Here is a 24259-nt window from a genome sequence, read left to right on the forward strand (position 1 = left end):
ATATATATATATATATATATTTATAAGTACACTAGCTAAAATTAAGTTTCTTGATTCAAAAAACATTACATTCCTTCTGCTGATCATTTCTGAAATGAATTTATTTTAAATACAACCAAATATACCCTGAAACAATTTCAAATGCATTTTGGCGCTTCCCTGTTCTCCTGTATGAGCTTCGGAGGTTCTTCAATGCAACGGTAAACCTTTTATGGTATCAGAGATATCAGATTCTCTCCTCAATCCCTCTCCCTAAACCCCTTCTTTTCAAAATCTGCTCTCTAACCTACCCTAAAATGTCAGCATCTTCTTCCTACACAAACCAAGAAGCTTCACAAGCCCAACCGGAAATGGCTGAAGGTCCTATCCCTCACTCCCTCAAATTTCTAATGTCAAATGTCAAATCCATTGCTCACGTTCAGCTCACTGCAGCAAACTACCCCACTTGACAAACAAATGCCCAATAAACTGACTTCAAGGCAAATAGATTCACAAGCTTCTTGGATGGATCTATATATACACACACACACACACACACACACACACACACACACACACACACACATACACAAACCACGATGTCCATTGTCGCTCTGCTAGGATTTTCTCTGGGCGGGTCGGGTAACTGCAGCTGTTCGTCGACTCATCGTCCTCGAAGATGAAGGGAGGGGGATCGCGTCGCTTCTTTCATCTCCTTGTTGAGCCCTAGCCTCACGCTGTTCTCGGCTCCTCGTCTTACTCGAGGAAGAAGGGAAGGGGAGCGTCGTAGCAAGTTCAGGTTTTCCCTTCTTCGATGGGTGCGCTCCCTCCTTTTTTGGCTGAACCCTATAAAGTCTCTTTCGCCCACATGCTGGGTAACTATGTCGTGGAGTCGGTTGTTGTTTTCTCGTCGAGTTATGAGGAATGTCGTGATGATACATATGACTGCCCCTTTGCTAAGTAGGCGAGTAGGAAGGATGAGAAAACAACTCATTTTTTCTCTGATTTGGAAATTTCAACTTTGGGTGAGAAATACAAGTTCATTCTCATTGGAAAGTTTCTGTTTGGGCACCCCTAAATGGAAGTTATCAGAAAGAGTTTTGAAAATTTCAAATTAGTAGGAAAGTGAAAAGTGAGACTTCTTGATGGGAGACATGTGTTGATTCAGTTAACCATGACTGAAGAATTTGCTCGGATTTTCTCTAGGAAATATCTTAACATTGCAGACAAGTCAATGAAGTTGCTCAAGTGGTCTCCTGATTTTGACCCAAATCATGAACCTCCCACTGTACCAGTATGGTTTTGTTTACGTTGTCTCAAATTGCATATATTTAATCATTATTATCTCTACTCTATTGAGGTCATACTTGAGAATCCTATGAAGCTAGATCTACCCACCTTCAATCTAACCAGGTCTTCTGTTGCCCAAATACTTGTGGAAAGAGATATTACTTTATCTGATATTGCAGAAGTCTTGCTGGGCACAACACATAAATGATATTGACAACAAATTGTCATGGAACATAGATCTTTTTATTGTACCTCTTGTAAGATATTTGGGCATACCCTTGACAAATGCCACGGGCTCCACCCTAACTTGAAACCTAAAGCTTAACTGCAAAAAGATGTGTCTAACCCCACTGCTCTGGACAAGTCTACTCCACCTGTGAAGGAAATTACCACAACACATAAATGATATTGGCAACAAATTGTCATGGAACATATACCCTTTTATTGTACTCATTGCAAGATGTTTGGGCATATCCTTGACAAATGCCACAGACTCCACCCTAAATTGATACCTAAAGCTCAACTGCAGAAGGATGTGTCTAATTCCACTGCTCTGGACACTTCTACTCCACCTGTGAAGGAAATTACCACAAGACAGAAGTTGGTGTCTTGTTTAATTGCCATTGAGGGGACTACTTCTTCACCTGTGGAGGAGCCTTTGAGGCCTTCTCTTTTTGTCCTTGAGGGGGATTGCTCACTTATTCTACCTCCCGTGGAACCTCAGTTGGTAGTGGATGAGGAGACATTGCCCCAACTTCAAGCCCAAAATTCTACCCTAGGTGAGCATTTTATTGCAACCCTACCACCTGATCAGATCGAACAAGTTTTTAATGTCAATTAGGTATAAAGGGATCCTGTTGTGCAACAACCTACACATGTCCGACAATTTTTGGACCAATACACTGATCAGATGAGTCAGTCTTCGGATGAGAATTAACGAGTTTACACTTCTAGGAAGAAGAAGAATAATAAAGGCCTACTAGAACTCAGGAACTTAATGGATGATACCTTGGTTGCTTTGAGTAATGATGAAAATTTAACCATTTGTTAGCAAGCTCCCTACCTAGAATTAGAGGTAAGAGATAAGAATACATTGGGTCGTATTCAAGCTCCCATCATCTGTTTGGATATGCGAATTTTTCAAGTGTTTTCATGGGTCCTTTCTTGGTAGATCAATTACTCCATCTTTTCGTTCTCTATTTCTTCCAGTTCTTGGTGCAACAAGTATATCTTCCATCTGTTTTGGCTCTGCGCCGTCGTCTTTCGGCCAAACTACACATGCATTTGGGGGGTTCCCCAATTGAAATGGCTTGTGAATTTTGCGTAGGAAGAAAACTCCCTATTAGAGTTTTGAAGATCTCAACAAGTATATTTTCCATATATTTGTCATTTATAGCTCTCACTGATCCAACTACTACTTCCAAATGGCTTGTGAATTTTGCTTTGTTTGGAGACTCTGGCATGGAGATTACATGCCTAGTTTATAATTATAGTTTTGGGTATACATGTACTTTTTTGAAGATTTTGGTGTGTGTTGTATATCGGGTGCTTTAGGTTCTTACTTCGACCCTCTCATCCAATCTTTTTTGTACCACTCCTTTGTAATATATTAGCCCTTGGTATATATATAGTATAAACAAATATTAAAATTATTAAAACACAACTGTAATATAACCCTCAGTAAAAAAAAACCCTTTCCACGCACGCACTGCTCTTTTTCTCGCATGGTTGCGTGCAATACTCGACTTGTATTCAACATAGAGCACTGGTCGAACTCCTTTCCCGCAACTGGCTCGTTTCAACCTCGTCTTTTTTCTTTTGCACCTAAGTCGCTCGCCGTCCTCTCTGCTTTCCCACGACTTGGGAGATTTGGCTTCGGCTCCCTCCTGGTTGACGTCGCAGCTCGAAGCACCAATGTTGCTATCCTCTTTTTCCCTCGAGGATAGTGCACGGGGCCGCTGCATCGCTTTTCCGGGTAATAAAACGCACAAAACCTCCTCCTTCATTCCTCTGCTCTCTAAGTACACACACGAGAGCTCCCGTCTCTCGCGTTGATTTAAACAGCGAGCTCGTTTGTTTGGCTTCCAAGCCCCTCGCTACCTCTCCCCTTTGTTCGGCTGCCCGACTCCTCACCTCATCTTCTTCGATTATTTATTTCCCCTCCTCCTAGGTAACTAAAACTAGATGTTATAGATGGTTCCTTTCTTGACTCGTGCAAAATGTCGTCTCCCGCACACAAGTTGACTCCCACAGCTGATGTCACACATTGTACTGCATGTGTTGTTCGTCTACTGTTTGTACGTCGATTGTGCTTGATCTCCCTTTCTCGTTCTTGCTCACTCGATATCACTTCTCGTTTGACAGTTGCTCCCATTGAAAACCCTCGTCCCCCCTTCATGTCCTATTAATGGAACCTCTCGTCATTTCTGTTGAGTTGACGTAATGATTCATTTTTTTTTTTTAGTTATTACACAAAATGGATGATTTGAGAAGAAGCAAAAATCAGACTGACTTAAATTGTCAGAGCCAAAGTTTTCTTTGTGATGCCTTATGTTGCTGAGATAGTTTATACAACTGATAGATTTACTTCAAGTACATAGTGTGTTCTGAGATGAAGTTAAAAAAAGCTCTTCTGCCTCTTAAGCTTGCCTGAAAGCATTTCATATTTGATATTTCCAAACATTTATGTTTTATGAAACTAAAAATTATGTATATCCATGGTATATGTTCTATACTTTGCAATTCTGGCTTTCGAATTATGTTGTTTAATTGGGTGTTTGTGAAAAATGAAGTTGTTCAGATGTTTGGTTTTAGAGGTCAAATGTCAAGAAATTTTTTTTTTTGGTTTTACGTGAGGGTGTCCCATGCATGGTGCTCCGTTGTCAAATTCCTGTATATTTAAAACTGTAGAAGGCATATGTTATTCCTGTTATTACTACTATTTTTTCTAAAGCCAGTTCATGTCAGGGTTGCTTATAACTAATCATCACTGAATCTTCAAATTCTGTTGAGGATCATATTCAATGTTCTGGGTTTTTTTTTTTATTGTGTTCTCTAAATCCATTTTTTAGCAGAGAGCCTGTTTCTTACACATTTTTTGTGCCATTTTATTTTTAAAACAATTCATCCAGAAAATTATGCATGCCTTATGAAATATTGAGCCTTCATAAAATTCTAAAATAACTGAATTATCAATTTTTGTTTCTTAAATAACTAGGTTCATAATTGACTTATGTGCTTTGGCTTTGCATCATCTTTCTCTCAAGTGTGATGATTAATTTGTTCAACAATCAAGAATTCCATAAGAATCCCGAGTTTTGTCTCCATTTATTCAAAAACCTATGTGAATCAACATTTTTTACCTTGTAATTCATTAATCGTTGTTAGCAATTTGGTCTTGCATCCAAAGCAAGTTTGCTGTGGTTTTAACCTTTTAATGATTGGCTATAGTTTGTTCAACAATAGAAGTGCAGACAGTATGTTTTGCTACTAGTGTCACCTTGCATTCGAGTAATATGTACCGTAGTGCAGTTTTGTCCTGATAATTCACTGCCTGTGCCTGGTTTCTATTATTTTCATGTTAAATTATCCTCTTTTAGAATCCTGTTACTTATGAACTCTCATATGCATTGATGCAGACAGTTGAGAAAAGACCTAGAGAAATGATGCTGCGTCGTGAGTTTACAAATGCTGTTGGATATCTTAATCAGATTCTCCCTGAGGAAGGCCAATTGAACTTTATTCATTGGGATTTCCATAAATTTGCCAAAAGGTTCTATTTCTTGCATAGCTCCGGGTAAATGGAATTTTGCTGAAAGCTGACATTAATATTTTTTGTCTTCATTAGCAAATCTGCCAATGTTTTGGCAGTTCTAGGCGCTGTGGCAAGTCAAGCACTTGATTTGACGGGCTTCTACTATAGTGGAAAACCTGTCAGAGTCAAAAGGTCAACTCAGAAAACTAGATCAAGCAGTGGAAGGTAAGGCTTAATAATCTATAAATATTTAGCAGCTTGAAAGATTGGCCTAGTAGCTGTTATGATAGGTATGCACATTATAGTCACTAAATAGAGGTGGCTTGAACGATTACTTTTCTAACTGTTTGTTGCTAGCACCTCTGCCGTTTGTACTAACACATATAGCTCATAATGTCAAAACTCAATACTAATATACAAAGTTGGGTTTGATAGCTGTTTTAAAATTATTTGGCATTATAACCAATTTGATTGTAATTCTATCACCTTTACTTTTAAATGTTAATATGGTGCATTAACTTGAAATTCCATCTATTCTTTTGTGTGGGATTTGGCAAGGCATTTTTAAAATTCATTGTAATCACTAGTGTTTTTTTTTGTCGATTCAATTTGTAAAGTGATTCATGTTGAAATATGAACCGATTAAATAGATAGATAAAATTAATTTCAAAATTTTTGGAAGGGGCTAGAGTGGATCTAAGGTAATATAGATATAGCAGTTATTCAAAATGAGGAAAAAAAATGTTTAAATTCTCATGCATTACTCAACAGGGATGGAAGATAAAGATTCATAAAATTTGCCCAAATAGTTGAGATAATGCTGATTAAGCTTTCTAGATTGAAGAGTCATTGTGTATCCTAGTCATCATTCCTCTCTTTTGATTGTGTGCATATTGCTGTTGCAATTAGAGCAAGCCGAGGCCATAGTTGTAGTGGATGCGGTGGTCGTAGAGGCAATCTTGGTCATGGTTGCAACTCTTTTGTACAATTTTCGTACTGTCAATTAATAACTGACTAGTCTGATCATTTTTAGAAGTTTGTCCATCCTTTTGCTTAATGATATGTGGTTACTCAGAGAGTTATGTGTCGGCCTATGTTATTAATGTGCCATTGTCTTTAAGCATTACATGCCAGTTTCAATCCTCTGGACAGGAATGAATGAAAAGAAATTATATAAAAAGTAAATCATACATTTAAATGATGCATTTTTTTATTTGCAGACATGCATAGTTACTGTTTATAATCTTTTTTTACTTGTAAGTGAATATAAAAGTTTATTATGATTTAAAATTTATGTACTAGAATAATCATGTTTATGATTAAATGCGCTCATATTTGTTCAAATGACGATCATGCATATTATTATTCATTTTTTCTAGCATTTTAAATCTTGTAGAAGAATTGTTTATCCAATTGAGCTTTTAGCTTACCAGGTATTATATTGATTATTTTTTATTCAAAAAAGAAAAAAAATAGAAATAAAAAAATAGAAAACAAATGAACTTGTGCGAGTATAGCCGATGACCTAATTGACCTTATTTTAAAAGTTTTAAATATACAATTTTGAATGAAATAAACAAGATTTGTTATAAGTTAACTTCTATTTTGTAAAACTTTGATGAAAGTTCTTAGGAACTCCATAGTTTTTTTGACTAAATTAAATGCATGCTTTCTTTTTGACAATTATGCTGAGAATTTATTTGAATGATTATGAAAGTGTATTTTGTGATTCGTGACAATCTTGACAGACAAATTTTCTGCCCACTCAGTTATGACTGGTGAAGTGAGTTTGTGTTAGTGAGAAATAGATTTGATTGGATTTCCCTTTGTTGTGCCTTATGCTTAACTAAGAGGGAACAAAATATGGCTTGATAGTATAATTGCATAATCTCAAATGATTTTCCTTGCTTATAGGGCAGGGTGTAAATTTCGGTTTTTTCAAGTTCAATTCTCCACGTCACAAATGCTTGAATCAACTAGATTTGCTTCAAAGAATGATTCAAATTTCTTCTTTCCTGTTTTAATTTAACAAACTCATCATCACTGATTGGGAATCAGTTGCTCAAATGCAGCATTTTTCTAAATATTTTTTCTTTCATTTGCATATGACCTTTAATGTTTTGTATAAAAAAACTTATTTTCAAAATGTAATAACTCAGCGCCATGCCTATAAAGCATAACCATATGTTCTAGTCTCTGTCTTGATCCTCTGTATGCAATAAACGTTTAAGTGTACTTAAGTAGTGCAAATCAGTGCTTCCAATCCTCTGTATCCTTTCACGCAAAATTGATAGTTTATTTAGATTTCCTTATGATTACAGATCATAAAACAAGTGGCCCACTTTAAAAACCAAGCTTTTAAGCTTTCATTTCAAATATAGATGCTTCAAATATTCTACCCTTATGATGCTTATAATCATCATACATCAAATTTTTATTTTCTTGCTGGAGCAAGGGGGGTTGGGTTGTACTCAAGTTAAAAATATGAACGCTTTAAACAATCCTTAACTTAGAAATGATTGTATTGACATATCAATTTCAATCGAAGGAGACTTTATTTTCAAAATACCCCCAAATCTCAATATAAATTATTTTGGATTTAAATCAAGACATAGATACAAAATTATCAACAAAATTATAAGATATTAAAAAAACATTGAAGAGAAGTGTATCTCGTAAGATAACTTTAGATCACAAAGTCAAATTCATATTAGGCGTACTTCTATGGTCACTCTAAAAATATCTCATATCAATAAAGACATCATACGTATCCTTTAGCCTTATGATTTTGCCATCAAATGACACCACAATAGGTATTTTATGGGTGGGGATGGTCAGGGTGCAATTTTTAAAAATTGAGTACTCAAGTTAAAAATATGAACGCTTAAACAATCCCTACTTTAGTAATGATTGTGTTGACATAGTCAATTTCAATCGAATGAGACTTTATTTTTAAAATACCCCAAAATCTCAATATAAATTATTTTGGATTTAAATCAATACATAGATGCAGAGGCATCAACAAAATTATAAGATATTAAAAAAAATATTGAAGAGAAGGGTATCTCGTAAAATAACTTTAGATCACAAAGTCAAATTCATATTAGGCGTACTTCTATGATCAATAGAGACATCATACGTATCCTTTAGCCTTATGATTTTGCCATCAAATGACACCACGATACGTATTTTATGGCGGGGATGGTGAGGGTGCAATTTTTAAAAATTTAGTACTCAAGTTAAAAATATGAATGCTTTAAACAATCCCTACCTTAGTAATGATTGTGTTGACATAGTCAATTTCAATCGAAGGAGATTTTATTTTCAAAATACCCCCAAATCTCAATATAAATTATTTTTGGATTTAAATCAAGACATAGATGCAGAAGCGTCAACAAAATTATAAGATATTAAAAAAAACACTGAAGAGAAGCGTATTTCGTAAGATAACTTTAGATCACAAAGTCAAATTCATATTATGCGTACTTCTATGGCCACTCTAAAAATATCTTATATGAATAGAGACATCATACGTATCCTTTAGCCTTATGATTTTTCCATCAAATGACACCACAATAGGTATTTTATGATTGAAGACCTTTGACATTCGCCACAAAAAAAATGATTCAATTAAATTATAATCTTGACCAAAATTTATAAATTTCTTATGGACCAAGTCCCCCAAGCAGTGACTTTTAGACTGCTTTTGATAGTATACAAAGCCTTATGTTTGCTAGGGTTAATTTAAAAATATTCTCTTAACCAAACATTTCTTCAAGTCTTTGAGGTCAATTTTGATGACACAACCCGTGATTGTTATAAAAAATTATTAAGTCATGTTGGTTCTAATTTCTTCGTAGACTAGGCAGATTAAGATCCATTATAACTCATGACGATATAATCATAAGATATTGATTAGGTCCATCATAATCTCCCCGCATTTACTCTAAGCTTTCAATAGTAAATTTATTTTATCCTAAAGCCAAACAGTTGCTATTATAAGCTAAGCATCCAATATTTACCATCTAGCTTAAGAAAAAATTCTCTCTCACGATTGGGAGAGTAATTAACCATGAGGCCACTTTTGAGAAATTTAAAACCAAAATAAAGTTTTCACAACATGAGCACAAAGTATTTGGTTAGTTTTTTATTTGCATTCCAATCTATCTTCTAAAGCTTTGAATTGATTGACATCGAACTAGGGCAACTAGTCGATGTGAGAATGTTGGGAAATGGGTTAGGAGAGTTGTAAGATGAGAAATAAACGAGAGAACAAAGAAATTTGTTTGTGGAACAGCAAAATTAAAGCTATTTGACGGTTGTCCGACTGAAAACAATGGAGAAAACCATGAAAAGCGAGGTATACACGGTGAGGAGATTCCACCATATATTTCTGAACAAACGACAAACATACTACCTGTAAAAGAAAGATAATAAAATACTTCTCAGGATAAAAATCTGAGATTATAGTATGCAAATCACACAAAATAAAGTTAAAGTACTAAAAAAAAAAGAAAAAAAAAACAAACACATAAATATGCTCCTAGTAGAAAATACTATTTAGAAATGAAGAAATATGAAACAAGTCTGAAAAGGCAAAAATCTGTCTGAAAGTTTTGTCAAATCAATCAAGTCATGGAATATAAAAATTCTGCAAATATTATAAAAATTCTCTTGTTAATTTTGATCGATCATATTCTCTTTCTTCAATCAAGTCATGGAATATGAATGAGAGTATATTTGAATAGTGAGGTTCAACTTATCGACATTTATGTTGATATCACATTTTTGCACTATCTTCATCTACAATGAGATTGCACACATTTCTCTTTGTGGGCTCAGTCTGAAAGTTCCGTCAAATCACTAGTACTTCTCCCTCGTCGGCTGGAAGCTGATACCCTCCTTTGATATCCTTTTTTTCTTCTGTGTCATTATTCATTTCTTCAACTGCTCTTTGCTTAGTGAAAGAGATCACTATTTTGTTTGGACAATCAGATGCACTGTGTTCAAAGACGTGACCCAAAGCATTTCTTGGCTAAGATATATTTGGGATTGCTAGTGAATTCCACCATTTATTCACTATAGACTGGCTTCTCCACGGGAGAAGTTCGGACGCTTCAATAAGTGTATTTTTATTGACTGATCCCAGGGTTGAGTTCTGTGTGTAAGGTGTGGGCTCACTTGTTAACATTGTTGCTTCTCCACTTTCAATGCTAAGGTATAAACATCCTTTAATATTCAATAGGGCTATAACTGTACCACATTGCCAATGGACAATCTCAATTTCTTCAGATATTTGGCTATGTTGCTCTCCTTGGGTTTCGCTAGTTCATATTTCAACATAGGCTCCTCAAACTTAGAGGTGTACTTCTATATTGAGAGATCTTTCTGTTGTAAGTGGTGAAGTCTCAAGAACATTTCATGTATCTATAATGTGTTGGAAGGTATTTGCAATGGTAGAAGTGGTGAAGTCTCCTTTTTTATTTTGGACCAAGTAATGATTTTGATTTTTCCCTTACGTGGAGGCGCTTCAAAGTTTCTCACTATATGGATAATTTTTTTTAATTTAACGGCGGCTTTACCCTTAAGTCAGATGGGGCGTTCTTGTACTCAAAGACCCATTCTACTGTTTGAAGTCACTCAATGAACTTGTCTAGATCTATGCGAACATTTAAAACCGTTAAATCAATGTTCACTCCAAAATCATCCTCTCTCATATTTAATGTCGAATCAATGTGACATCAACTTTTCAACTCTTGAGGCTCACCATTGTTGTTGTGTGATTTCTCCATATCGTCTCCTTTCAAATAGGCTAGCCTTTGTTATAAAAATAGGATTTCCTAAATCATATCATCCATTGTGAACTTCTCAACACCTTATTGAAGCTTTCTTCTTGGTGGTACGTCATCTTTTTCTTTCAATTAAAATTTTGGCTAAGAAAAATTGATGGTTTAGGGTTAGGTGGATGATGTGGGTTTTCTTATTTTTTTTTTTACTTTTTTGTGGGGAGAAGTTATGTTTAGTTGTATGGATTTTAGTTTGGGAGTAAAAACGACAAATTCCGAAAAGTTTAGTTGTCGGGCTTTGATATGCGATAACGATAAACTAGGGCATCTAATAGGTGTAGAAATGTTAGGAAATGGGTTAAGAGAGTTTTAGTGTGAGAGATGGATGAGGACAAAAAAATATGTTGTGGGACAACAACTCAGAGCCGTGTGATGGCTTCTGGCTAAAAACAATAGAATGAACCAAGAAATGATGAGGAGGTTCTGCTATCTATTCTTAACCAAGCTACATACACCTTACTTGTGAAAGAAAGAGGGTACAACACTCCTTATGGCAGAAATCAGATATTACAGTCTCCAAATCACACAGAACAAAGTTAAGTCCTAAAAAAATAGAAAAAATAACACACTCTTGTAATAGAAAATAACCATAATTAGAAATAACGAAATAGATAATAAGCCATAAAATATAAAAATCCCCATGAAGTTGCGAATGGGACAAAATATATGGTGGTTGTCCATCCCTTGATTGCGGAGTGATGATTCTGTGGGATTGCAAAATCCCCCGGGATTGCGGAATTCCACAATCAAGTGGTGTCCGCATTCGTGGAAATCCTACTATCAGGGCTGTAGTGGGATGGGATTCTATGCCGCTTCCGATCCCACGATTCGGGATGCAGGAGCTCCTTCGTTATAGGCATACATCTCTCACAAAAGAGCTGGCTAGAATGTTTGGTGCCCACTTTATTGAGGTGTGTCAGATGGATCTAAATGTGGGGCGTGGAATATATTTAGTCAATCTGTTAGTTTAAACAAGATAGTTGTATCTTACCTCCTAATATTTGATAATATATAAATCACAAATGGTTATGAAATCTAGATCGAGTTGTTCTACCACTTTTACTTGTAAGAACATATTTTTGCAGCAGATTGGGAATCCATGAGACAACTTTTTGTTGAATATAAAATATGGTTGGCTTATCATAGAAGGCCTAGAAGTTGCTATAAGTTTATGTTTCACCATGAGCTCTATGACGTTGTCTCTAGAGTTAGGAATATCCTAGAAATAAAAAGTTATGTTCATATAGCATCATTGTTCTTAGACGAAGTTGAGAACAGAATATTTGGAATGCAGCCATAAATTTATGTGGAAAACTATAAAATACTTACTAATTGAAAAGCATAAGGGCATTTTTACTTTTCTAATCGTTGGCAGCTACATATTTCATTAATAATTGGATTGAATTAGGCCTCATGACACTGTTGCTTTGGTCTCTAGGAGGGCTGCATTTTCTTGGCTGATTGCGATCACCCTAACCGTATATTCTGCAACTGTATAATGTCTGGAAAAAATTCTGCATTTGTATGTCCGTTGCTTTGGAATTTGAAAGCGGACATTTTATTTACTCCCCAAGGTTTGCTGTGCTGTATATTTGTGCAGGAACCTTAGGGTCTATAAATAGTCAGCATCTATGCTGCTATTCATCAAAAATACAAATTTTTGCTGCTTAGTGCTATCTTTGGTTGTTTTAATCAAGGGAGGGAGATTTGGAATTTCTTATTAAGCGTCGATTGTTGTCATAGTTGTCCTTTTGTACTTATCTTCGTTTGCTTATTCTTTGTATTGGTCAAGTCATGATGTTCTCACTTCTATGTAGACTTTAATATTTAATTTCACGAGATGAATATATGGCGTCTTTTCTTATTTTCTCAAATTCAATGTTTGGTTTTACTGAATAATAACAGAAAGTATATATACTTTGTATATGTTCCAGCGGTAAAAAAATGTTTGTTCCACTGTGTCTGTTAATAAATATAGAAAAGAATGAAAGATTTGCAGTAATTTTTTTCACGGTACATAAAAGACACCTACATAGAAAAGTCATTCATGTATTCTTGATTTTTTGACCTACTAATAATGATTTAAAGTTTTTTTTTTTCATTTAAGTTTTAAATTTCATTCTAAATGCAGAGATGCCTCGCTTGGTGAATTTAGAGCCAGTGCAGGAGATCTATTAAGGTTGGCTGCTAATACTGAGGCATTAAATTATCTGGCTGCTTGTGACAGGGAGAATCTGAAGCAGCTATGGGTTGATAATGGTCCTCGTTATCAAAGTGGTGTTTTGCGAACAAATTGCATTGACTGTTTGGACCGTACAAATGTTGCACAGTATGCTTATGGTCTTGCAGCTTTGGGGCACCAGCTTCATGCAATAGGTTTGGCAGATGCGCCAAAAGTGGACCCAGACAGCAGCCTTGCTGCAGCATTAATGGATATGTACCAGAGCATGGGTGATGCGCTTGCTCACCAATATGGCGGTTCTGCTGCTCATAACACTGTGGGTTCCTCTAAGCAGTTCTGATTCTCTAAGCTGCTAGCTTATATTCATAATTTTTTTAGGCATTATTTATATTTTTTCTAGGTATTCCCTGAAAGGCAAGGCAAGTGGAGGGCAACTACCCAATCTCGTGAATTTTTGAAGTCCATAAAAAGATACTATAGCAACACGTACACTGATGGTGAAAAGCAAGATGCAATAAACTTGTACCGCTCTCAGCTCTCTTAAATTTTCACTGATCATATACATTCATGCTTAGTATTACATTGACACAGTTCTCTCCTTCAAAAAGATTCAGCTTGGACGTTCTTCTAATGCATCAGTCTGTTGTTTTTCCCAATGAAGTAAATATTCCTGACCTTGCTTTACATTCTCTTGTGATCTTTATAGATTTCTTGGTCACTTCCAACCTGAAGAAGGGAAACCAGCCCTATGGGAGTTGGACTCGGACTATTATCTTCATGTTTCAGGGACCGATGAAGGCTCTGACCACAGGCAAGTGCCTACATGGATATCTCAAAACTTTCTTAAATTATTGTACTTTTTCTTTATTGTTGATTAGGGAGCTTCTTATGAATGATATTTATGTCTATCTAGTATTTAATTGTAGATTTTATCTGGAGGCTGACATTTGCTGTTGTCATTTTAGTGTGCCCATGGATAGCAATTGCATGGAGGGGACTGCCATGAAGCTTGCACCAATATCAGCCTGCAAGGAAGACTTTCAACGGATGAAGTTGACATCCTTTGATAAATTATTGGAGACAACATGTAGTTTTATAAAGAATGTGAGACTGATCAATGAAGATTTAAAAGCTAGTGGTGGTGCAGGAAATCCTGGAATGGCACCAGATGCAGCGTAAGTGTGTTTCCTATGCTGTTTTGTTAGTTGTTTCTAATGATTAACCCCTTTTCTTTACATATTTTAATTTAAAGAAGGGGTTTGTACCCAGTACATGGGAGTTCCTCGTCAATCGGAGGCATGAGAAGGGTTGTTACATGCTATTTACCCCTTTATTGAGAAAATTTGAGGGATTGCACCCGTAAGCTGCAAGCTGTCACAGACAGACTAGAGAACTCATTCGAATCTATAGGTGCGATCACACAGCTGAGAGGAGGGAGAAGGGGAGGGGTGGTGAATCTTCCACACATGCTTTACCCATCATTATTAAAAAATTATGTGCTTGAGTACAAAATAATTGCACTTAGACAATTTATGACCTCTTAATTGCGTTACATTTCACATAGCAATGGATAATCATCCAAAAACATCAATCAAAGTATGAAAGGGCCTAAATATTGATCTTTTCATTTATGTTAATTGCAAGATACAAAACTGTTGAAGGGCCAGTGGATCAAAAGGATCAGTAAAAGAGCTAGATGTAGAAAGTTAGAGGCTGCAAATTCACTGATTATAAGGAAATACCTCTCCCATGGATTCATATAAAGAAAATGGATAAAATAGCCTATAGATTGCTCACTTGGAGCCAATCAGGAATCCTTAAGTGATCAAATGGTAGATAACTAGGGGCAATGTTTTGTGTTTATTATTGTAATTATTTAATTCTTTTTTATGTATAATTTTGTATATAAATACTCATTGAAGGAATGAACATCTAAGATTTCCTAGCCAATTCTTTTTTACATGGTATCCAAGTGAGATTAGGCTAACCTGCTTTTGACCTTTGTTCTTCTTGCTCTTTCTCTTCTTACTCATAATTTTTTGTTCCCTTCATTATTTCTGATTTATTTTACTTCCCTTTAAGGAATTGACGTTCATGAATACTGAAAATCAGACTTAAAGAGAACTTCGGACCTCAAGTCTTATATTGCTTGGATGAGAAAAATTATCTGAAACGGTTCTAAATCATAAAGATTTTTTCTAAAATAAAAGAAAATGATTTAAAATTTTGAGGGTTTATCTCATGAGCTGAAAGAAAGAAATTTCATGTTTTGGGGAGAAATGGATTGCACGATCATGACATGACTATGAAATACCATGATGCCATAAATTTGGGGGCTACATATATATGTTCATATTTATCATAAAAGAATTTTTGAAATGCTGTCAAACACTCCTACTCAAATGTCAAGGCTGTTGCAGTCATCTGCAAGTTAAAAAAATCCCCCATCAAGCGAAGTAACCTTCTTTTTACTGAGTATTTTAATATTGTGAATGTTTATTAGCTTGAATTGGATTATTATCAATATCTTAAGACGAGGTGTTGTGAGAATGTGATAATCATCAGACAATTTGTGCAAAGAGAGTGTATTTGAGTTTCATGCAGGACTTGAGAATGACTTCAATCAACTTTCAAATTTTAAATCTTAAGCAAAGAGAGCTTCTTTTCTCTAAACGACTTTTCACTCTTGTACTTGCTAAATAAAAAAGGAAATAATGTTCTGTAATTCTATTTTCGAAATATCTACTATGACTGCCAATAAACTCCAAGGCAGGGAACTTGATGCCATAGATTTCTCTCCCAAAGAGGATAAAAGCCTTCTCGCAAAGGCAATCTCTCGTGTAATTATTGCTAGAAGAAATGTTGCGCCAAATATAAATACCAGAAACTCCATGAAATGCACGAAGGTTATGATGGAAAGAAAAAAATGTAAAAAAAAAAGGACACGCCCGCCTTATGAAAATAGATAGACTCAAAACAAATTGACAAATTAATGAATTTTCTCTATTCTTTGGAACAGCCTCAAATACTCCTTTCCTAACTTGGATCCTAGATTCACGTGCCACTGACCTCATGATAAATCTCTTAAATAACTTTCAAACTTACAAACCCTGTCTAGTAATAGAAAAAGTGGCAGATGATTTTCTATTAACTATTACAAGACAGGAAATTATCTAAAATTTTCCCACTTTTACCCTTGATAGCATATTATAAGTTTGTCACCCTACAACTTTTTTTTTTGTCAATCCATAAAATTACCAAAGATCATAATTGCAAAGTTACCTTTTTTATCGATCATTGTGTATTTTAGGACCGCATTATGGGGAAGACATTTGGGCAAGCTAGAGAGAATAATAGATTATATCTACTTGAGGACCGAAATAAATTTCCTTGCTCATTCATTTTCACCCATAATACTGACATTATCCGGGAACATTATAGGCTAGAATATCTATGTTTTAGAAAGTAAAGTGCCAAAATAGTGGCCGATTTTTTTCATGGGATTGTTTTAGTCCCAGAGTTTATAAATGTGTCAAAATTGTCCTGAGATCTTTAAATTGGGGCTGAAATAGTCCCCATGAAGCTCAATTTTAAAATAACCGGGGTTTATTTTGGTACTTCTATAAACTCCGGGACTAAAACAACCTTATATAAATTGTCGGGGATTATTTTGACACTTTACTCGTATTTTAAAACTCTTCAATATATGTTTCCATTCTTTTTTATGAATGTGAGGATTTTTGTTGTGAGATTTATAAAATTGTAAACAACGTTGTGTTATTTTCCTGAAAACGATTCTCGTTTCCTTTTTTTTTTGTTTTAATTCACTTTGATACATGGGGAACCTTCAAAATCTCCAATATTTCTGGTGTTGCGAGATTTATCACCTTCATTGATGATTGCATTTACATGACTTAGGTAGTCCTATTAAACAAATATTCCTTACTTCAACGAATATCAATTTTGATTAAAATAAAGTTTCTTCATTCAGTCTCATCTTCAATGGGAGGATGTCTAATTGAAAGATAAATTTGATGAAATATTTATCATTTATCTTAGACAACTGTACAAATCTCTATAAATTCAAACATAATGCCTCTCCACGTTTGTACTAAAAGGAATAAGCCATATTAGAATTCCCAAGCTCAAGACTCAAAGTCTTCATCAAGTAATAATAATCTTTCCATGACCCTTCTCTATACATCTTTTAAAAAAGAAATTCCATGAACATAAGGTTTCTCGTACAAATATCAACTCCAACTTAATTGCCATATCACAAAACTTATTTGAGGCATTAGAAGATGAGTGTTGGGAGGGGATCATGAGAGAAAAGATGAATGCCCTGGATAAAAATCATACTTGAGAGGTTGTAAACTTACCAAAAGGGAAAGCTTTATGGGGTTTAAGTGAATTTTTTTCTATAAAGTTTGAAGTCGATGTGAGTCCAGAACGATACAAGATAAAGTTAGTTGCCAAAGGATGAATTCAATCTCATAGATTTAACTATGAAATTTTTTTTTCTCTTGTTGTAAAAAATGAATACAATCTACCTTCTGATTTTTGTAGCTGCTTATCTTGAATGGTATATACAACAATATGATGTGAAAAATATTTTCGTAGATGAGGATGTTGAAAAAGAGGTATATATTGATCCATCATTAGGATTTGCATGCATAAAGGACAAGTTTTTAAAATAAAATAGGACTATATGGGATAAAACATTTTTCAAGAGCCTAGTTTAACCCTTGCAAAAGTTTTGAGGGGAGCTAGGTACAGACAAAGCTAAAGAGATCATACATTTTTCATAAAGCACTACTCAGATAAATTATCTTAATTATCATTGTTTATGTTATTGATATATTAGTTTTAGGTGATGAAATCAAGAAAATCTATGAAAAAATTTGCTAGAGAATTTGAAGTCAAAGAGTCAGATCAACTCAAATATTTGTTGTTCATAGAAGTTTCATAATCTGAAGAAGGAATTTTTTTTTTCTCCCAGCAAAAACATGTCATGAATTTACAGAAAGATGCAAAAATAATGGAGTGGAAGCTGTGTGAAACTCCAATTGAGTTGTGTCAGAAGTTGGATATGGATAGAGGAACTGAAGTAAACCCAAACAATATCAAACATTAGTTGAAAAATTAAATCTATTTATCTCACACAACCTAACATCACAATTATAGTAAATCTTGTTTTTCAGTTCATGCATGAGCACAAGGAATCCTACTTTCAAAGGTAAAGAAGTCTATAAAAAAGGAGGATATTTATAAATTAAAGTATCCAACATGGTATGCGATAATGCACTTTATCATCTGTAGATTGACCATCCACTTCAGGATATTATCCATTATTTGGAGGAAATCTCATAACTTGATGTTGAAAAAAATAACCTGATGTATTAAGATCTAATGCTAAATTTGAATTTGGGGCAATTGCTCAAGGAATCTGTAAGCTTCTTTATATCAAGGTCAAACTAGATGATATTAGGGTTAAGTGAAAAACTCATGAAGATGTTCTGTGATGATAAATGTGTTAATCTATTATTAGCATTGCTCACAATTTTGTATAATATGATCATACCAAATATGTGAATTTACTAATTTAAATAGAAAAAAATTAGAAAGTAGATTGATTTGTACTGTATATGTCTCAACAAGAAGATAGCTTACTAACATATTCCATAAAGGGCTCAACAATCATAAATTTAAAAATGTTTTAAGCAAACTTGGAATCATAGATCTCTTTCTTTCAGTTTATGGGGGAGTGTTGAAGGGTTATTGCATTAAGAAGGACCTACAGAAGGGCTAGATTTGAAAAGTTACAGGCTACATATTCATTGCTTCTAAAGAAATTCCTCTCTCACATATACATATATGAAAAAAGTAGTTGTTTCGTTCTTATTTCTCAATTGAATGCATATGTTGCATTTTTACATACTCTCCAATATCTATAGTTTAGTAAAATCTGTAGTAGAGGAAAATCCTTGAGTTCGATCTTGTCTAATCACGTAATCTAATATTAAAAATACATTTTTTAGATTTTTATAATTAAGCTACTTATAATCAAGCTTCTTAATATACAATCATTAGATTTATTATTTTTCTTATCACCCCCTCAAATTAGAGCATAGATATTTATCATGCCTAGCATGTTACAAATTTAAGTGACCCTGGCTCGATTAAGGAAGTTTGTGAAGATGTCCTCTAGTTGTTCCCTATTCTTTACATGAGCTATAGAAATCAAATTTTGTGGAATCTTTTCATAAAATAATGACAACCTATCTCAATGTGTTTAGTTCATTTATAGAAGATAGTTTGAAACAATATGAATTGCAGTTTGATTTTAACACTACAACTTTGTTGAAACTGGCATCTTAAAACTCATTTCAGTCAAGAATTGGGAGACCCACATCAATTCACTGAAGGCTTGTGTCATTGCTCGATATAATATTGTGCACTGGATCGTGCCACTACATTCTGTTTCTTTTCCATTATATCATTATTCTATCATCAACAAAAACACAATGTTTAGTAATGAATCTCCTATCAATCCTGGAACTTGTCTAATATGCATCGGATAAATAGATTCATTCTGTTTTCTATTTACAGAATGAGTCTCCGATGGAAAAGAAACAGAATGTAAAGAAAACTCAATTGACTCAGATCTCTTGGTCCTTCCACAAATCATTTTGGAAGCATTTTCAGCATTACTCCTTGCTTGCTTTCAAACATTTGTTACTATAGTAAGTTATAAAAAAATCATTATTATTATTTTTTCTATTTTATGTACGAGGGGAAATGAGTTCCTATTCTCCATAGCTGTCACTTGCATGAACTTTTTACAATGTTTATGTTTTGTTTTTTTCTCTATTGTTTATAGGGAGGATGAGACACTTTAATTTGCTATATAAAGTTAAAATGCTGCTTCCTTCTATCTTTTTTATTTGTTCAGTTGGATGACCTTCTGAGGCTTCTTATGGTAATTTTGTTCTGTGGTAAGCCACATGAAATTTAATGCCTTTGCTATTCCTAGAAATAATGAAATTGATTGCAATTGTGCTCGTCATGAGTTAGGGATGCTTCAAGCCAAATCAAAATTGTTGTATTTCAGAAGGCAAGATCAACACATCACTGACTGAAGCCTGAACCAATGAACTTATTCTCTCATGCAGGACGGAATTTTTTTATTCTCTCATGCAGGACGGAATTTTTTTTTTTTTTTACTTTTTTTATTTTGCATATACAATATATAGCATCATGGTTCCAATACTCTCAATCGTCCTTGTGAGTTTTTGGTGCATATGTGTTTTCCAGTTCTTGTCAATGTGCTTTCTTATGCCCCATGCGAGCTTTGAGGATATTTGCTCATTCCTAATCCATGTCTCTTGCTCAATTTCTGTTGTTTCTTTAGCAAGCTCCATGAGTTTTGCAATCCCTTTTAGTTTAGTTTCTTTCTTACTGTTTGCCACCATGCTTATGCTCAATAATGACCTTAATAAAGCATATTTAAATTATGAACATGCGTTATGTGAATTCATGATTGTGAAAGCTAATCCTTAAAACGTATTGATGCAGTGAAATTCAGCTTAAAAGCCCGAACTGGGTTTTTGGCCAAAGGAAATATGAAGATAGTGCAGGTGCACAAAAAGTGGATTCAAATGAAAGATCAAAAGCCGCTAATCAGGAAGAATCTCTTGCGTCATGTGATTTCAACTTAAAGTGGCTCTTCTCTCAAGATGATGCATGCAAGGAGGACATTTTTCAAAGGTACTAACTTTTAATGGATAGCAGATAAGGACTAACTTTAGTGATACTTTTGTTCATACTGAGCATATGCTGCATGCAATCAGTGAACTGTTAAACATAAGGCTAAGCCTAACATGCCCGTGGTTAGTGGGACTTGCTAATAGTATTTGTCTATTGCACTTCATTGCTGCAGTTGACTTTTTGGAATGTTTTTTGGTTTTTTACTCAAATGGACATGAAAATGGAAATGATTTATTATTGTTAACATATTAAAGTTGTATTTTTTTTCTCTCTACATAGTTGAACTGCCCGAATAGTCTTATGGTGCTAGCAAGATTGTATTCTGACTGCATAGTGATTTTTTTGAATGGATTGTATTATGCTGGGTGCAATTCATCCTGTTAAGAGTTAAATGGAAAACTTGTATTCTTCGATTGTTCTATTCATTGAAACTTAGATAAAGAGAATCCTACAGAATTTCATGTATCATTCATCATCGAGGGCACTTATTCACAAAACGTTTTTACAGTTTTATTTTTATGGCTTCATTTTGGCATTATGGGCTCCACAAGATTGTGTCCAGCTCTCTTTAAAGTGATTTTGTGAATCTGGGTTAAATTTTTAGAAGACATTAGACTTTTTAGATATTACACTACTCAAATATTTTTCTTCTATTTTGCAAGGATTTTATAATTTGGTTCTAAGTTTCTCATAGGTGCAAGTCCTTCTGGCTAGTTATTCTTCCTCTGGTGACAAGAGAAAACTTTCGATTATAGTTGGTTATTAATTGCTTAACATATAGTAGCGACAAATTTGATTTTAAACTTAAAAAATTTATCGCCTTTAGCTTAAATTCTCGTTAGCAAGCTACTAATTCATAGAGCCAGGGTCATATGTATCATTCCTAGCAAGTTAATTGGGGTTTTATCATCTTGCATTGTCGTTTATACTTTGATCTACTAAGTCATAGAAGATGATCAACCTAGCATGGTAGAAAAATTCTCATTAGCAACTACTGATCTATAGACTTGGGGAGGATTTATCTATGAAGTTTATTTTATGTTCATTTAACTAACAAAATTTTTTTTGCCATATCAACGTTACTCTATGATTCATTGCTCAAAGGATTTGTGCTATTAGATAATTTGTGGGCCCTAAACGTGCTTGTAATTTAATGATTTTATTTTATGATAAATTACCCATGAAAGAGTCCCAATCATAATCATATTTTGTTGGTGTCATTTGGTGGCAAAATAATTTGGTTAGAGAACATGTGTCACTTTCTTTTGAATGAGATTTTTCTGAGTGATCATAGAGATACGCCAGATATATTGTTAGCTCTCTGTGAGCTTATTAAGTTTAAATTATTCACTCTCTAAAATTAGCTCTTTTTGTTTTAAATGTTAATTTTCATTTGAATGTTTAGTTGATTTTATAATTTTTCTTAAGTTTTTTTGTATATTCTTTATGCCTAAAATGCTTTCAGGATTTTTTTGGGGCTGGGGTTTTGGGGGAAGGGAGAGCTTTTATGGTAGATTCCCTTTTAGTTGAAAATTTCTGCCAATGTGGCTATGATTTTGGTATTTGAATTGTTCCATTTTGTCATTTTGGACCTTATAAGCTCTGCTTGCTTGTGATGAATCAGGTATTTAGTGGTGTTATTGAGTTTATTTAAGCATCCTTTGGGTTATGGTCATTATCGACTCTACCTCTGTTTGTAGAGAATTGGATTTATCGTTTTCATATGATTTGAGTTTATTTAACAATATATTCCATTGCAAATTTTATTAATTCTATCTTTGTAAGTAGAGGATCTGATTCATGTGTTAAACTCATTATCTTTTACGAGTATGATGATAACAAGAGCTTTCATTTTTAATTTTTTTTAAAAGGCCTTGATGTCATGTTAAATGGTAGACATAATTTTTGTAGATTATACATTTGAGTATTTGACTGCAAGATTGTTTGACTATAGACTCTGTGTTTAAATGGTGTTACCATGATTCATTAAGAGGTAAACGTCTTATCAACTCGTATTCTAGGCTTACATAAAAGATGAATCTTGTGAATCTATCTTATGGGCTAGGCGACCGGCTAATACGTGTGCGTAGCTTGACAGAGTCCAGTTTGATATTAAAAAAAAAGCTAGTCTTTTAAAATAATTGTAAATCTTTCACAATATTTACCCCCTTCTCAGAGCGAGACAATTTAAATTCATTTTTAAAGTTTCTTGGTGCTACATTTTTAGACGTTAGTTTGAGCATTTAAAATAATCAATATGCACAAATTTATTTTTAGTGGATTTGTGGTGTTGTACAAGCCTTTTTGAAAAGTTTCCCGCCTGTGGTTGGTGGAAATGATTCACTTTAGTTTTATCATGAAAGACTATCATTCATGCTAATGTTCATCCATTCGAGAGGTATGAGAATTGGATGTGGTGTCCATTCACATAATTATACTGATAGTGCACACACGATTTTGCTTTTTGAGTTCATGTTGGAAGGGTAATTTTTGCTTCCCATAAATAGCATAAAAATGCAAATTCGAGAGGTTCAGAACAAAAAAAAAATAAACAGGAGCATACAAACAAGAAATCCCAGAAAAGGACACAAATTTTACATGGAAAAAACTTGAGAACGGAAAAATATCACGGAGCCTTACCACACCAATAAAGTCACTATGAAATGAAGAGAATCATGCGCTCACCCACATCATTCTGCTATGGTATTCTTGAAACAATGAACTTATGCCTGATTTCTTCCTAAGCACGATAACTTATGAACCACTTATCACAATACTCACCATCATTATCTGATTTATGACACTTCAACCTTGAGCCTATCTCATTCTTAACCACGACCTTCGACTTACTAAACAAAATAAATACATAAGATTTATGCTTTAAGAAATATACCCATATATTTTTGATTTAATCAACACTGAAAGTGACAAAGTAGTGAGAACTTTTAATAAACTAAGTTGGAGTAGAACCCCGTATATCAGTACATACTAACTTCAGCTTTTTGGACTTCACTTTTGACCTGCTTTTGGAGAAAGTAGCAATCTATTGCTTTTCATAAACACAATCTTCATAAAAATCTAATTATATAAACCTTAAACGTATGTTCTTAGAAAGAAAAAAATTCATACATTTTTTACTCATGATCAAGCTTAGGGTGCCAAAAACCGGCATTAATCTTCTTTCTAGCTACATCAATGATTCCAACAATCTCATTGATCAGGTAAAGAGTGACTTCAATGGTTCCCCCAACCATCACCATTGCCCTTCTGGTCACATTTACGAATCAACTGTGAAAGTAGTCACTTGCATATCGACCTTGCAAGCTAAACCAAGGTCAAATTTCTCTTTAAACATGGAACATATCTAACTTCACTGAGCTTCTAGACTATTTCATTTAGCAAGTTGGTATCAGTATCACTCTTTCTAATCACGTAATCTAA

At 34.2% G+C, this 24259-nt stretch overlaps 1 protein-coding gene across 1 annotated transcript in view; it reads left to right on the top strand.

Annotated features, from left to right (window-relative positions):
• The window catches only part of LOC110030794 (phosphoinositide phosphatase SAC1), a 108754-nt gene that overhangs the window by 39071 nt on the left and 45424 nt on the right, over positions 1-24259 (top strand). Inside the window, exons 8-14 of the mRNA XM_020733713.1 lie at positions 4908-5041; positions 5117-5248; positions 13001-13367; positions 13452-13573; positions 13758-13862; positions 14017-14226; positions 20627-20818. Of these exons, the coding sequence (XP_020589372.1) occupies positions 4908-5041; positions 5117-5248; positions 13001-13367; positions 13452-13573; positions 13758-13862; positions 14017-14226; positions 20627-20818 (1262 nt within the window). The remainder of the gene's footprint in view (positions 1-4907; positions 5042-5116; positions 5249-13000; positions 13368-13451; positions 13574-13757; positions 13863-14016; positions 14227-20626; positions 20819-24259) is intronic.

Source organism: Phalaenopsis equestris, unplaced genomic scaffold (assembly GCF_001263595.1).
Source record: "Phalaenopsis equestris unplaced genomic scaffold, ASM126359v1 Scaffold000761, whole genome shotgun sequence".
In the NCBI taxonomy this organism is placed as follows: domain Eukaryota; kingdom Viridiplantae; phylum Streptophyta; class Magnoliopsida; order Asparagales; family Orchidaceae; genus Phalaenopsis; species Phalaenopsis equestris.